The 17,334-nt window shown below is 40.3% G+C and overlaps 1 protein-coding gene across 1 annotated transcript in view; it reads left to right on the top strand.

The window, feature by feature from the left end:
• LOC135488066 (UBX domain-containing protein 11-like) overlaps positions 1-14,317 on the top strand; it is a 21,021-nt gene extending 6,704 nt beyond the window's left edge. The window contains exons 6-12 of the mRNA XM_064772461.1: positions 308-496; positions 1,199-1,326; positions 1,795-1,962; positions 2,996-3,280; positions 4,098-4,168; positions 6,054-6,197; positions 12,596-14,317. Of these exons, the coding sequence (XP_064628531.1) occupies positions 308-496; positions 1,199-1,326; positions 1,795-1,962; positions 2,996-3,280; positions 4,098-4,168; positions 6,054-6,197; positions 12,596-12,728 (1,118 nt within the window). The 3' untranslated portion in view covers positions 12,729-14,317. The remainder of the gene's footprint in view (positions 1-307; positions 497-1,198; positions 1,327-1,794; positions 1,963-2,995; positions 3,281-4,097; positions 4,169-6,053; positions 6,198-12,595) is intronic.
• The last annotated feature ends 3,017 nt before the right edge of the window (positions 14,318-17,334 follow it).

Consider the following 17,334-nt stretch of genomic DNA (forward strand, 5'->3'; position numbering starts at 1 on the left):
AATGGCGGAAAGAAGCAGATTAAAAGTTCATTTAAAGGGACAATATAGGCAGCAGCTAGGCAGGCAAGATAAAGGTACACAAAGCCACCAATAGGGGTCTCTCACATCTGACAGTAGGTCGAAATGATTCACGCTTGTACGAGGGATATACTTAGAGCTAGTCTGACATGACCAAGGGCCCTTACTGTGTATACTAGTCACTCGAAGATGGCCAAATAAGCCCCTCTCCTCCGGCCTATAGTCCCCCTTTAACATGTTTAAGAAATGTTTATTGCAGAATAATAAAGCTTTGCTCATGATTTTCCAGCTGAGGGCGACCAAGCAAAAATAGAAGAACTTGAAAAACAGAATCAAAAACTTCAGAATGAGATGCAAGAGATGGAGGGCTTCCTGGCTGATTATGGAATGATCTGGGTGGGTGATGACAGCTCCGAATCAGACCATGACGAGACACGAGCTGATGCAGGACAGGACACACATAGGACATGGTCACAATGTAAGGAAAATGTTTTACCTTTTTGCTGGCAAGTTTTCTAACTAAATCATAATTGTTTGAAAGGCATTTTAGGAAGGTTTGAATATCGAGGAGTGGTTTTGAATCTCTTCTTATAGTTTTCGTTATAAAGCTGCTAACATTTTTGCCTATGTTCCCTCTGGGTTTCAAGAAGAAATTTCCAGTCATGTGCATAATTCTGGTTGAAAGAGGCCAGGGAACAGTTGCAAAAATGTAGCAGCCCAACATATACTGTAGGAAGAGGTCCAAAACACTCGTCAATAAATAATGTTTTTTTGACCATTTTAACCCCCCCCCCCCCACATGGGTTGAGCACTGACTCCCTTATTCACAATCTGACGGATCATCAGAGCGAACAAGCTAAATCTCAACTTTGATGTTGATACAGTAGAACCTCCCTATTAAGGACACCCTTGGGGCTGATAAGTGCTGTCCTTAATAGAGAGGTGTCCTGATTAGAGAGGTCAAACTGAATGGAAACAACCAATTTGGGACCAAAACTAGTGTCCTTAATAGAGAGGTGTCCACTAAGGGAGGTTCCACTGTACATGTAAAAGTTCAACTGCAACTCAATCGGGAGCAGAATCCTGGGAAAGCTTACATCCATTAATGGTGAGATCCAAACACATACATGTTACTTTACCCCATTGTAAAGTCCTTTTACCAATGACCTTTCATCTTCAGCTTCCTCGGTCCCAGGAGAATTTAAAATGGATTACAATCTCGTTATTGAGAACATCAAAGAGTTGAACATTCTGGCAGGAGATGGAATTGGCCAAGTCACACACACGACAGACGGGGCTAGGCTGAAGGTAAGTCATCACACCTGCTGCAACTCAATTTATCATATGATTTGTCAAATAATCCTGGACAGATCAGACCAATTGTGACTCATGCCGTATGGGCTTGTTATTTTACAACTGACACATCCTTGAATAAGAGAAAAAAACACCATTCCTTTAAAATTGTTTCTGAAAAGAGAATGATATGTTTTGAAAAGATAAATCACCAAAATGGGTTTTGAAATGCCTTAACTTTACTTCACAAATCATAAAAACTTCCAAGACAAACAATCTATCAAAGCTGACAGAAGAGGTACATAACACTTCTTCCAAACGAGAAGGGGACTTGTCCCTGTCCTGCTTTGCCCACCCCCAGCAGAAACCCTGGCCCCATACTAGTGCATTGCGCAACAGAATTCTCACAATTAACAAGTGCAGATGAGAACTCTCAAGTAACAAGTGCAGATGAGAACTGAGATTTTCTCCATTTCTTTCCAGATGCCTGATCCAGTTAACTTTACGTTATACGCAAATGGTATTTTATTATTCAATGGTCCATTTCGTCCGTTTTCGGATCCTGAAACGCAGCATTGCCTGCGTGACATCATGGATGGATATTTCCCATCAGAGTTACAAGCCAGGTATCCAGACGGTGTGCCGTTTCTAGTAAGTGTACTCTGCTTAGATTTCTTAGACATGCATCTGCCATAGACATGATGTCCTGTATACACATTTCCGGAGAGTGACACTGATGTAATTAAATCCATTTATTGAAATGGTTGATGGCGTGTGACATCATAAAACCATTGTATCATGGTGCTGGAAACAATCTAATTGTTTTGTTTTTTTACTTTGGATGTGCGGATAGAAATTGTGTGACATCATGTGTGTGCAAGTGCTGCCCTCTTACGGAAGAATATGGGCTATTGACCCAACAGAGAGTCATGTGCATGATATATTTTGTTAAGGGTTGACCATAGGTACCGCCATTTTGGCTAGACCTCCAAATTCTAAAGCAATTAGAACTCTTTCCAAATGAATTGAATGCTCATTTCAAGGGCCGGAGGCTGTTCTCTGGAAACAAAGAACAGACTCCGGCCCTTGAAATGAGCATTTACTACGTTTTGAAGGAGTTCTAATTGCTTTAGGATTTCCAGTCCTAGCCAAAATGGCGGTACCTGTGGTCAACCCTTAACTCTACCTTACCCGGAAAAATGAAAACTGTTCTTTTTTGTAGCTGCATGTAGTGGAAGTATAAAAAGTAACTTACAGCCAAAATGAATTTAGATTTTGTAAAGAGAACCTGTTGAAGTTGTCGCTGCATTCGTAGCAAAAACTTCTTGAATTAAACAATGGACCTGTTTTGCTTTTCATGAGGAGTTAAAGTGGTATTCATAAGGTAAATGTGGTACTATTATAGCCACAGTACAATTATCATGATTATAGCATCTGGAGAGTAGAAAACAGCTGGAAGTACACACGGATGCACATAGAGGCTATAAATGAGTATAATTGTCCTACCTTACCTTTGTGTGCGTATGTCCATCAGATAAGCCAAACTGAAGGGAAACTTCAAAGCTGCTGAAAACTGCAGAATCTCTGTAGTGAAATCAAACTGTTATGAATACCACACTTCAGGACATTACAAATTGAACTTTGTGTATCACCCGATCGCCCTAATAAAACCACATCTCTTCAGGTGACAGATAAAAGGACTGTTGTCTTCAGGGACAAGAGATCCGATGTGTTTAAGGGTGCTGCGCAGACACTCGGGGGTGACACAAAACCATCCCGACTTCTACCAAGTAATTTAGAACCTTCACCCAAGCCTGCTGACGTCTCAAGTAGACTTGGTCAAGAGGAAACAAGTGAGCTGCCTGGACCAAAGTTGACCGTTGATCAGTTTTTGAAGAAATTGCCATCAAGTGTGATTAGAGAGGGCAAGGTGATTGACATCAGGGGATCATTATCAGATAAACTTAAGGTAGGGCTGCTGAACTCTTGGTGAGATAATGCTTGGATCATCTGCATCAATTCGATAACAGGACTTAAAGCTATTTGCTTGAGATATATCCTTCCATTTTGCACTTGAATTGTGTCAAGGTTTTACTGTAGCCATTTCGTTTAAAGTTCTTTTAAAGATCATGGTAATCAGCAGTTATTGTTTCCCACTGTGAGCCATGTACCATCATATCATATCATCACATCATTACCGGTGTCGTAGTCCTATTTGGATTTTTGCTGGAGGTATAGAGTCCACTATAGGCTACTGTCTACCTATGTGGGATCTTTTACTTGCCCTGGCATAGACACTCAGCTACAAGGGACCATGGCTTTAAGTCTCTTCCGACAGACCGTGGAGTATTTCATTTGTTGTACGTGTTGTGAAGAGCCAGGATTTTTAGTTCCTTGAAAGTCACGCTGGTTCACCAGAAATACAATCCTGGGTTCTCCCCGGGATCGAACCCGGGCCCTATTGCGTGGTAGCCAGCAGTGTAAACCACTAGGCTTTGAGGCTCCACTACCGAATGGTGCATCAATATCTTTTAAGTTTGTTTTGTACATTTGCTATTTTTTCTCCCAACTCATATCGAAAGATTTTCCTGCTATTTTTTCTGCTTACCGGTATCGAGAGATTTTCCTGCAATGTGACAATGTGTAAGGGATATCAGTCATTTAGTTGCTGGGTGTCACAATCGAACACTGGAACTTGAGAAGATGTCAGATGGTTGTATAATGTCTATTTCCACTTGATGGAACATGTCGAGTTTGTTTTGAAAATCCCAAACTATTTCTTCCAGGGTGATATGAGTAAGCGGAATAACACGGTCATGTTGGTGGAGACTGAGGCTGTCAAGGATATGAAATTGAGGTAAGGTCATTTCTCGTTCCTCTTCTTCTGCTGATGCTCACACTGATTCAAACTTATAAGTATATACTGGTAATAGATTGCAGGCCTTCTGTGTAAAACACAAAGTCACTTCCATCATGATCAAGTGATCTGCAATAAAAGGTGACCTGAAACGCTTTTATTAAAATTTTAACTTGAGGTATAAATTATAGGGCATGACATAGTCATAAGAAACACAACTACTCATCTTCAAGTTGTAACAGTATGTAATTCAAACATTCTAGGTGGTGCCGGAAGAACAAATTGATGATGTACATTGTGCTGTACTGAAATAAAGTTTTGATAGTTTCATGCTTATGTTTTAATCAGGTATGAGCTTTTAGTGAACATGTTCATGTCCAATTTTAAAATAGAGGCATAAAAACATAAAAAACTTTATTTCAGTACAGCACAATGTACATCATCAGTTTGTTCTTCCAGCACCACCTGGAATGTTTGAATTTTCTACGTCTGCCATAACTTGAGAATTGGTAGTCAATATTGATGTGGTTTTCACCACTGTGTTTGGTATCTTACGCCCTATTATTTTTTCCCGAAGTTAAAAAGTGTTGCAGGTGACCTTTAAAAATTCAGTAAAACCATCTGAATAAAAGCTACTGTGTGACAAAAGCTTGTTAATTAGGGAAGAAGTTTTAAAGTTCTCAACAAAGTTGCTCTTTTTTGGTGTGTCAGGCAGTTTGGGGGTGCACCTAGGTTGGATGTCTAGTTGGGAAAACACTTCATAGATCTTGATTTGGGCAAGAATCTCTCTGGATAAACAGGTCTAGCCTATAATTGATCTTCTGAGTAGAGCAAAATGGTGTCCCAGACTCAGGAACTGGAGTACATTGTACTTGTATTTTCAATTTTTTTTTACTTAATACTCACTGGAGGCAGCTGCTAATTTGTAGGGTGGTATATGGATAGAAAATTAACAAAACAGCGTTTCCACCAAAGCATTTTCAGTTTACTGTGGCATTTTGGAGCAATACACATTCAAATCTTCATCTTGACATGGTGTAGCGATTCACAGTTGGTACTCGAGTTATTGAGTATGATGATCAGATCTGCTCTGTGAACCTGTCCTCGATAAATGGGTATATTTGATTTATTGAGTATTAATACAATGAATGAGGGGATGGCATACTTGATGGAGCATGTATTCTCAGGATATCGAGTGTAGGCGAGACCTGTTAACTCTTTCCCTGCCAAACTCGCAACTTCCCATCCGTTTCCTGCCAAACTCGTTCTGGAACGAAATACATGTAGTTAGTTATCCATCATAACACCAGATGTCATCTCAGTACAGTACCAGGAAATAGTTCGATGTGTTTGGCTTCCATGCAGACGATCATCTGCTCATTCTACGCATGCAGTTCATGACGTCATCGAATGAAAATTGCGGGGGAAAACTGTGATACCGCACATTACTGCAGCTGCAAAACCTGCAAAGTACCCCTCTGCAATGGTGATTGTTTCAATGACTACCATGGAAAAAAGCAGTACAACTGATATGCAGTGGAAGAGTAAGCTGGGACAAAGAAAATAAAGCAGGTTTCAAGGACATATGTCTTCTTGTTTTTTTTCTAAAATTATTGAATATCTGGTAAAAAGAGTGAAATCGCGGCAAACTGGGATATTATTAATAGCCGTGACAGGGAAAGAGTTAAGCATGATCACTAAAAATCTCTTGAACAGAGCAGCGAGCAACACTTGATACACTTTAAGCAGCAGTATGATACTTCAAGACGTGATAACTGAACTTACATCAAATATTTTTCCCCCAGTTATCTTTGGATACAGAGTTTCATTCATATCTTACTGGTAATAATTCAGATCTGAATAAAGTATGTTGTTTCTCTTCCAGGCTTGAAGAGGATGAAAGCTCTCGACCACCATCGTCACGCAATATTGCGACACTGAGGATAAAAGCCGAGGATCAGACATACATCCTCAAGATGAAGTACCATGAAACAGTTGGACATATACGCCAATACTTGGACAAGAAAAGGTCAGTCTTCTGCTTCTCTCACTGGATCATTGAGGAACCTGCACAGCAATACCTGCCAATAGGGGGCCCTACAGGCAAGTGGACCATGGTTGTAATGAGAAAGCCATATCCCGGGTCAATGATTATTGAAGATTTTATCCCTTATTTACTCTCACATGGGGAAATAGCACCAAAAATGTTGTTTTATTGTTCCTTAATTCTATTTTGATGAGTTTTAGGGAGAAAATCAACAAAAACTTAATTTTAATGGAAAATGCACTGGAAGTGTTCCTTTTAGTACAGGTGTGCCATCAGGATTTTTAGTTCTGCAGGTTCCTCATTGATGTGGCAATTGCACACGTGTGACCAACTGGCTTGACCATTTGTGAAGCTGAAGATCTTCGCATGATCTCTTAAAGGGGGACTATATGCAGGAGCAGAGGGGCTAATTTGGCCATCTTTAGGTGACAAATATACACAGTAAGGGCCCTGGGTCATGTCAGATTCCGCACTTAATATATTCCTCGTACAAGTGTGAATCATTTTGACTTACTGTGAGATGTGAGAGACCCCTATTGGTGACTTTGTGTACCTTTATCTTGCCTGCGTAGCTGCTGCCTATATCTTCCCTTTAAACCATGTGGAGTGTTGAAACCTACGTCAAGGCATAGCAGTTGATGTTGAGTTGGTACCCTGTGTGATGACATGCCTTAGATACGAACATGACGTCATGCTCTAACGCTGGGACAACGTTGCGCCGAATTGCTGGAAAACGTGCCATGAGGGTTTTGCCAGGGGTGGTCACTGGATCATTTGGAGATTTCGAATCCTTTAGTTTACCGCCCATCCCCCCTCTCCAGTTCTGGTGCATGTGGTAGATGTGGGTGAGGTAAAAAGATTCTATCATGCCGTTGGTCAGGAAATCCAAGTCACCAACTCATATTTTGGCTGATTCAAACAAAAATATTTTACAGAGCGAGCCAAATATGGATGCAGCGTACAATTTGTTTCCAAACACAAATGATAAGTTATGATAGTCACAGTGCTATTGAATGCGTGTTCAAAGCCAAAAAAATGATTTAGGAAATCTCCTCAAACCGTGGTCATTCATGTGGAACAAGGGGTCAGGCAGCACTGACCAGTGTAGTGAATCATTGGAATTAAATGACCTTGAACTAATGACAATAAAAGCATTGTTTTGCATGCAATGATGCATGGCATTGTGCAATTAGTGCACAGAGGTGTCACTATTTAATTGATCTTACAAATTTATGGAATGTTTTTGATAATTTGTTAATCACAGCATGGACCACTCACTGACTGAAATAATTTACTCTGTTATTGTTTGTGTTTTGGTTTTCTTTTGGTTTTCCTCTGTTACCATTCTGTTCACTGATGCAATGAGGGGTGCACTGACAATGTATCTAATGGTGCACACATTAAACAGATGTTTATTAGTTGTGGTCGATCGAAAGTGCTTCTTTAATGACTCTGTCGGTAGGGAAACAGGGAAAGTCATTTGTGACCCGCTCTACCAAAACTAGGCGCTTGTCGCATCTGAACTTGACAGGTTGATACGGACTTGTTGTTCATTTCCCTATTGTAGACATTTTGTGAAATCTATTACAAACTGATTTGGTCACATTTCACAAAAGGTCTACAATAGGGAAATGAACAACATGTCCGTATCAACCTGTCAAGTTCAGATGCGACAAGCGCCTAGTTTTGGGAGAGCGGGTCACATTTTGTTTCTCTGACCACCTCCTCAATGAAGAGACATAACCACTACAATACATATTTCCGTTTGTTGAATTGTGACTTTGGTCCTAGGATTTGTAAAAAAATAGGGGTGGGGTGGGGTTAATAGGTAACTGGTCGGTCACACAATACTATACATACCACACAATTCCCATGTGTCCCACTTGGGTCTCATTTGGTGAAAATGCATGCACGTCACAGTCCGAGTTCAGCTGGAACCCGAAGGGAGAATGTGAGTTACAAGTGACATTTTACCACGTTGGCTAAAGGTATTAGCCTCATGGCCTAGTGGTTTACACTGCTGGCCACCACGCAATAGGGCCCGGGTTCGATCCCGGGGAGAACCCAGGATCCACCAGGGGGCCAAAACAGAAAGTAAAAAGTGCAATATCTGGCTTAATAGTGACCTGTTCTTGATGATATTTTAATGGAAGGTACTCCAAGCAAGGGTACACCACAGGTTGTATGGGTTTTTGATTTGACGTACTTTTCAAGGTCATAGAGGTCAAATGGTGTAAATTGGCTGTTACAGTGTAATCATGACATGTTTCTAAAGCTATGAACTTGAAACTTGCTACACATACCCAACCCCCCAGATCAGGTTACCTCTGACACCCGATTTTGTCGATCTTATTCTCTACTTGCCCCCCCCCCTCCTGAAAAGGCCAAAAGTGCAATTTCTCGCTTGTTATTGACTTGTTCTCGATAATAAATTAATGGTGGGTTCTCCAAGCAATGATACATCTCATGTCATACAGATTTTCATTTGACATAGTTTTCAAGGTCACAAATGTCAAATGGCGTAAATTGGTCGCGAGGCTTTCACTATGGCATGTCTCTTAACTGCAGTGATCATTGGTCTCACATTTGGTACACTTTGGTATAGTCAGATGATCTCAGGGACTTGGTTTGATCTAATTCACAACTTGGCCACCTTAAAAATACGATTACTGCTTAACTACTTGCCCGATTGCCACCAAACTGATATCATTCATTTGACCTACAGTACAACCCCTCTATTGCGGACACCCATGGGACTGGGCCCAGGTGTCCGCAATAGAGAGGTTATGCCAAATCATCCGATAGGTGGATTTGAAGTTCCCGCCTTGCAGGTCTTGGTTTTCTCTGTGTCGACATCTAGCGTAGAAACTTTAAACCTGTTGGCTGATCGGTATTTGCTTGTGATGTTGCGTTGAATGACATGAGCTACTTTGGAACTCAGAAAGTGAATAATCTCTCTAGTAAAAGGTGCCCCTTTAATTGCAAAATCTCCTTGACATGTCATAATGTGTGAAAAAACACCATAATTTCTGTCCATGAGCCACCTTTGATTAATGATTAGTTTTTTCAAATTTCTCTACTAACGCATATTTGCCGCAACACTGACAAAACCGCTTGGATTTATGAGTGTCCGTTGACACAATAGGCCTATGTGATTAGTTGAAAAGATGAGTAAACAAATGCCGCGGCTTAATTAGGATACAAAAACACAATTACCATGGGGTAATTACGTTGATTTAAAATTACGCAAATATCACACCTGTCGGGCTTACTTGACTCTCCAAGCGCACGTTGGAAACCATTGTTTTTGCCTATTGTCCGTAATTGGGAGGGAATTGGACCAAAAATTGGCCATCGCCCTGTCCGCAATTCGGAGTAGAGAGGTGTCCGCCGTACAGAGGTTTTTGGTATTTGAAATGACTTAGAAAAAATCGGGACTGGCCGGACGTGTCCGTAATGTAGAGGTGTCCGCCTGGCAGAGGTGTCCGCTAAGGGAGGTTGTACTGTACTTTTCAAGGCCACAGAGGTTAAATGGCATAAAATCTTCATTTTGCTATTTATTTAAATGCACCACGTTTCTTAACGAGCATGAATTGTCTACTAAATATTTATACGTGAGCACAATGGCCCCTGGCCGTTTCATTCTTAGCATCATCATTGTACAATAATGACCCCTGGCCATTTCACTGTTATTATTAGCGTTGTACAATATCACATTGCTTCCTTTCATCACCATCATTTCATCAACCTCAGATATTGAAGTCTCTGCACACTCAATTCACCACATACCGGTGTACATTCTCAACATCAAACACCTTCACCATCACACACAGCATCACAACACACCCATCACAAAATTATCCAACTCGGCATTCCTGCATTTCAAAAGCGGGGAGATTTGCGATGGCCTTGCCATCGACATTGCTCTAGTTTTTTGGATTGTTTTTATATCCCTTCTTGAAAACTGGAACAACATTTGACACTTTCCATTGTGCCGGGTAAACACCATGCAAAATAACATATTTAAATACATCACATAATTCTTTGGAAAAGTAAGGGAATACGCGTTTTATAAACAAATTGCCTAAGAGATCAGGGCCAGTTGCTTGGGAGACTTTCAAACCCTTTATGACCTTCTCTATATCAGTTGGGGTAAATGACATATTATCTAAAGTAGAATCTGTAAGTGAAGTTGCTGGTGGTGTTTCTACCGCATGGACATCCAAACGACTCTTCTCTAACTCAGCAAAGAAACCATTTGATAGCCAGCATTTACCATGGTCATCAAAAATCTTCGCACCATTGTCGTTGTTGAGAAAGACGATACTTCATTTGACTTCTTATTAGTCAGGTCTCCTATTACTGACCACCACTTTTTGGGTGCTATGGTAGCATCTGACAGATTGTCAACTAACGATTGGTAATAATTACTTTTGGCCTGAGAAATTGCTTTCTCGCAATCTATTGTCGCTTGTTTGTGGGCAGCCCAAGCTGCTATAATCTAAGTTTGTTGGTACGACGAAATAATCTATGCTTGACATTAATAGCATGCCTGATGGAGTTTTTAAATCATGGTTTATCCCAGCCATATAATGGTAAGACATTGGCCAGCTTTATTAGAGAAGCATCTTTGCACTGAAGAACTGAATATAGCGATGTCCCCCAGCCAGTCCATGGTCTCATTAAGATATGGATGGATAGACAATACCTTCATCCTTTGTATTTGCATTTATATGGAAACAATTGTTGAGTGATGCAGTCCGATCCCTTATTATGGATGCTGGCCTTTGAGAACACGACTTGTGTGGACATGACAGAACTCATGATGCATTATTGGCTTGAAAGTGCAGACTGAGCAATGTACTTTTTAGCTGACCTCCTGGGAGTGAATCATCTGATGGCGCAGTGTCCATCATTGTTGTCGGTTGGCAAGGCAGGTTTTGTAACTACCTGAGCTATAAACTTGAAACTTGATATGAATTTTTTCCGCTATAAAATGTCTACTGAGAGACCAAATTTCTGTCCAGTTTGATACCTAAAAGTGAAAACCCAATGTCCGTTACCAAAGTTTCGATCGTCACCAATTTTTAATCATTGGTACATGTAATGACGATACATGACATTTCACACAATTTTTGGATTAGACCTACTTTTCAAGGTCACAGAGGTCAAATAACGTAAATTGGCCGATGGTGGCAGGTTTCATAACTACTGGAGCCATTGACTTGAAACTTATTACATACATGTATGTAGCCCTGTAATGAAACCTTGTAGACTAAATTTCGGTCCGGTCGATTCCTGAATTTGCCGCTAGGTTGCTAAAACCGAAAACACAAAAAGTGCTATTTCTCCATAACAACTCACTCATCATTCTCATATATAATTGGCATACATGAAGATGGACACCAAAAGCCAATAACCTGAACATTTTATTCAATTTGGTGAAGAAATTTACTGTACAGAGCTGAAAAAATTTCCAAATTCAATGCACCACATCAGTTTCACAGATATCTAACAAAAAAACTTTGTTGTTAAACATGGTAAATGACAAAAAAGCTGTTTGGTCACATACATTAATAAAAATTAAGTTTCAAAGAATGTCCAAACAAAAGTTCGCGCTTCAGATCCCAAAACTTTACGAATGGACTATAGAATCTTGATGAAAAGTTTGTGATTTTGAGGATTTGCCTTACAGCAGTTTTAATTTTCTTCTACAACATGTATAGCCTTGATGCAATACGTAAGTTTCTGTTAGTCACAAACCTACCCCCTTGTGAGCACCAAAAGCAAACCATCCATCAGAATATGTTAATCAACGAACTGGATGGACTTTTGGGTCTGACTGCTGTTACAAAACTGAAATACCCCTCAGCCCTCAGCTCTTGGGTATAGGGACAGTAAATACAGTCTGCTTAAGAAAAGGAAACCGAGATTAATTTGTTAATTTCTTGGACATGGCAAAATATTTTGGAAATTGGCAACCACCAGTTCTGACATGGTTGATTGAACTGTTTCGTGCTTAGTCATCTAAGACAGTAAATTGGATTTCTTGGTGTCATAAGAAAGTAGACATCATTAGGTAATAAATGGTGGTTGCCAATTTCCAAAATATTTAGCCATTCCCTAGAAATTAAGAAATTAATCTCAGTTTCCTCTCTTTTGAAACACACTGTATATATACAAAACTCCACCGAACCTGAACCGGGCGTGACTGGGAAGTTGATCAATGATTGAAACTCAATGGATGATAGCTTTGCATATAAGCATTTTTCATTCCAAGGTGCAGGGGGTTTTTTTACGCAAAAAAGGAATTCCACTGTATTTTAGCACTTTGCCATTCTTTACTTGATAACTAATTAAGTAATTTTTTCAATTTTCAGAAAATCTGGTGCCTTGTCTTATCAACTCGTGTCGTCGTTCCCGAAAAAAGTGTTTGATGATGACAGTGTGACTTTAGAAGCTGCTGGTCTGATCCCAAATGCGACCTTACATCTCCTCAAGCCAAAGAAGTGATGACTTGCCCCGTTTTGAAACATGGCTTTCATTCATAGTCCAGAAATCTTGGTCTTACATGGTTTAGAAAAACAGATCACATGCAGTCGGTGCAGGTATTCACTCTTCATTTGGCATATGGGCAATACAGCGAGGAATAAATAAAGACTACCACTGGTTTTTTGTCTTGGTTAGTAAATCTCTTCCATTTCCTGGCCTTTTTTCGTGCTGCCAATAATGCAGGGATGGGAAAGCTGCCAGAAAACATGGATTCCTTTTTTGTACTCATGAGATTATCCCTTTGGGAGCTTAGCTATAAGCTGTGGATAAAGTACATGTGACATTACCTTGTGATAGGATTAGCTACTGCAGACCATGAAATTATATGATATCTCGTTTATTAGTGACTTGTTTTCAATAAAAAATTTATGGTAGGTACTCCAAGCAAGGATACATCACATGTCATACTGACTTTGATTTGACCTACTATACATGTAGCATGTTTGTTAACCATGATGAATTCCTAACCACCAAATATCTAGACGGTGAGCAGAATGGCCCCTGGCCTTTTCATTGTCAGTTTATTTATCCTCTTTTTCAAGACTCCTGATTCTCCGATTATCCGTCCTGGGCCACAAGATGATTTACAATTCTGATTCCGTCCAATCATGATTAAGGGTGCAGTTGGTGCTGATAAACATTTGAGTGAGAGGTCTAAGAATTGTGCTAGATTATTGTCTCAGTTTGCGTTTTTCATTTACAGGGCACCTGATTTTTGCTATTGATCATGTAGTTAAGTAGTTTTCAGCATTGAAGAAGAGCTACTGTGAACTGGAATATACTCTAGATTCACTGATGTATTAAGATCGGTTCTGAATATTCAATTCAAGTGAAATATCATGCTCATACATGGAGATGTTTGTTGCGATTCAGCATGTTCAACTTTGGTAGACCATGCATTTGTGTCACCAAGTTGTCCAATGGTCATGACCTCATGTTCTGGCATGGCCTTAGTTTCGATTTTAAAATAGTTAATCGTCAATCGATATTAGATTGGTGAAATCAGAGTACCGTATTCGTAGCTATTTGTGATTTCGAAAAATGAAAAACCATGTAAAAAACTATCTTGGTCTTCGAAATATTGCATATCATATCGTCAGGTTGGTAAAAACTATTCACTATTGAATCGCAAGTGGGCGTCTGTTTCTATTTGCGAATTGAATATTCGGATGGAATAAAGATAGAAGATGACTGTTTGAAACTAATTGCAGGTTTATTGTTTCGAAAAACAAGCAAAGTGGGAGCAAAGAGTTACACATTTCTCAATTTCCATTTGTCTTTATGACATTATATAAGGGGAATCAGGCGCAAATTCAGACAAAAATAATAGGTCAACTCCTTCATACATATGTACTTGAAAGATATCCAAGCATGTTTTTGTTCGGTATATATTCTGTAATGTCTGGTGATACTAGCTATTAGTGTATAAAGTGTACTTTTTAATATTTATTTTGTGTATAACATTTGTTTGAAAAGAGAACTTGTTTTGCTGAAAATCTGATTTTTTAAGTTTCTTCTTGTGTGTTTTATGCAAATAAAATATTTTAGAATTTGACAGACAATATGACTTTCTTTCATACTTTCACTGGCAGGTACCAACCTATAGCATGTCCATCTCAATTCACAGCATGGGAGACACCACTAACTGGTCTGAAACCCAAATTTTTCCATTCAATATGGTTGAAGTTTAGCATTAGAAATCCTTTCTCTGTGTGCGTCAGCACCAAGATGTCAAATAGACCAGCTATAAAGCCCACTCTGCATTTTGAATTTAACTTGGAGAGACCAAAGTAGCTTAATATATGCCCAAACCAAACTGGATAAGACTTGACAGAGACAACCTCTTTGATGTTCGAGTAGGGATGACACTAAACCTGAGACTTGAGAGAGATGTCGTCTGGAATGGGACCTGACAAGAGATCTCCTATTCGCTATGGAATAAGACCTGACAGGGGTGTTGTATAGGATGACTCCTTGAACATCCTTTAGAGTAGGACCAGATCGAGATGCCCTATAAGATGTCTCACCCAATAGGAGGCCAACGTGTCTCATGGGACTTGAAAGAGATGTTGTCTGGAATGGGACCTGACATGAGATCTCCTATTCGCTATGGAAGAGGTGTCCTATGTGATGAGATCTCCTGTTGGATGAGGCCTAACAGAGGTGTCCTATGTGATGAGATCTCCTGTTGGATGAGACCTGACAGAGGTGTCCTATGTGATGAGATCTCCTGTTGGATGAGACCTGACAGAGGTGTCCTATGTGATGAGATCTCCTGTTGGATGAGACCTGACAGAGGTGTCCTATGTGATGAGATCTCCTGTTGGATGAGACCTGACAGAGGTGTCCTATGTGATGAGATCTCCTGTTGGATGAGACCCGACAGAGGTGTCCTATGTGATGAGATCTCCTGTTGGATGAGACCTTGCAGAGATGTCCTATGTGATGAGATCTCCTGTTGGATGAGACCTGACAGAGGTGTCCTATGTGATGAGACCTCCTGTTGGATGAGACCTGACAGAGATGTCCCATGTGATGAGATCTCCTGTTGGATGAGACCTGACAGAGGTGTCCTATGTGATGAGATCTCCTGTTGGATGAGACCTGACAGATGTGTCCTATGTGATGAGATCTCCTGTTGGATGAGACCTGACAGAGGTGTCCTATGTGATGAGATCTCCTGTTGGATGAGACCTGACAAGGGTGTCCTATGTGATGAGATCTCCTGTTGGATGAGACATTGCAGAGATGTCCACTCTGATGAGAACATACTGAGACTTCCTGATGGATGAGACCTTACAGAGATGTCCTCTCTGATGAGAACATACTGAGCCCTCCTGATGGATGAGACCTTACAGAGATGTCCTCTCAGATGAGAACATACTGAGACTTCCTGATGGATGAGACCTTGCAGAGATGTCCTCTCTGATGAGAACATACTGAGACTTCCTGATGGATGAGACCTTACAGAGATGTCCTCTCTGATGAGAACATACTGAGACTTCCTGATGGATGAGACCTTACAGAGATGTCCTCTCTGATGAGAACATACTGAGACTTCCTGATGGATGAGACCTTGCAGAGATGTCCTCTCTGATGAGAACATACTGAGACTTCCTGATGGATGAGACCTTACAGAGATGTCCTCTCTGATGAGAACATACTGAGACTTCCTGATGGATGAGACCTTGCAGAGATGTCCTCTCTGATGAGAACATACTGAGACTTCCTGATGGATGAGACCTTGCAGAGATGTCCTCTCTGATGAGAACATACCGAGACCTCCTGATGGATGAGACCTTACAGAGATGTCCTCTCTGATGAGAACATACCGAGACCTCCTGATGGATGAGACCTTGCAGAGACTCTTTAGGGCAAGACCTGATAGAGATGTTCCATATACGTTGAGACCTGACAAACGTCCATATCCTTTAGATGAAACTTTGCTGAGACATCCTATTGGATAAAACACGGCAAAGATGTTAAATGTGATGTGACCCGGCAGAAACTACCCATACCCGACCTGACAGAGATGTACCATCCTGAGATACAGGTTTTTGATACTCTTACCTCGTATACAAAATTTTAAATATCAAGAGGCGGAGTATATTGAAAATCACTGGTTATATCAGGATGGAGATGTACTGGAGAATGAAGTATTATCTGAAAGAAACATCTGTAGGATGAAACTTCGCAGATATCCTATAGGATAATGCGATCTACGAATATCTACGATTTTGCATTGAAAAAAGGGCCAAAATCAATGGGGAAAACAGTGTTTTCCCATTATAGTTGCCTTAATTCCAATACAAAACCGAGTAATCTAGCACCATTATCTTATAACTACAACCTGTACAGTTTGTATAGTCTGTTAGAAGTAACATAACTGAAAAAGATTAGCTAGAAAGTGTAGAGTGAAATTTAGCGAATTTTTTAATTTATTCTTTACTGATTGATGTTGACAGTTTAAATTGCGTTCTGCATCTCTCCATGCGCCTGGCTTTGGTCCGACAGTGGCATTGGGTACGGGAGTGGGTAGGTGATATGCCTAATACATCTCTTTCAGGTCAGGTATGGGTAGTTTCTGCCGGGTCACATCACATTTAACATCTTTGCCGTGTTTTATCCAATGTGAGGCCCTTATTTGGAACAGGACCTGCTGTCACTGGTCTCAATGCATTGTGCAAAATAGCGTCTCCAATCAATCTATTGGGGGTTGCATGTAGATAGCAGCAATAAGTCCCTAAATGCAATCTTTTTTTCTCAGGCAATCGGTATTGGAATTTTTAAAAACTTTATTATGCTATTGGCAAAGGGTTCTTCTTGACACATATAAAATTTTGTGCAGATTGATTGGTCCAATGAGTACTTTTTTACCAAAACCTATGCACAACAATGTACATGTAATGTACACATGTTTAAATAGAGGACTCTGGCCTCCAATGGAAAGCACAATTTCAAGGAATCAGGCAATCTATGCAGTAACCAACCAGCTTAACTACATTAATACACAGATTGAAGAGAGGTACTTTCAAGGTCTGGCTTGTCTCTTAACATAATAGAGTCC

Source organism: Lineus longissimus, chromosome 5 (genome assembly GCF_910592395.1).
Source record: "Lineus longissimus chromosome 5, tnLinLong1.2, whole genome shotgun sequence".
Taxonomy (NCBI): domain Eukaryota; kingdom Metazoa; phylum Nemertea; class Pilidiophora; order Heteronemertea; family Lineidae; genus Lineus; species Lineus longissimus.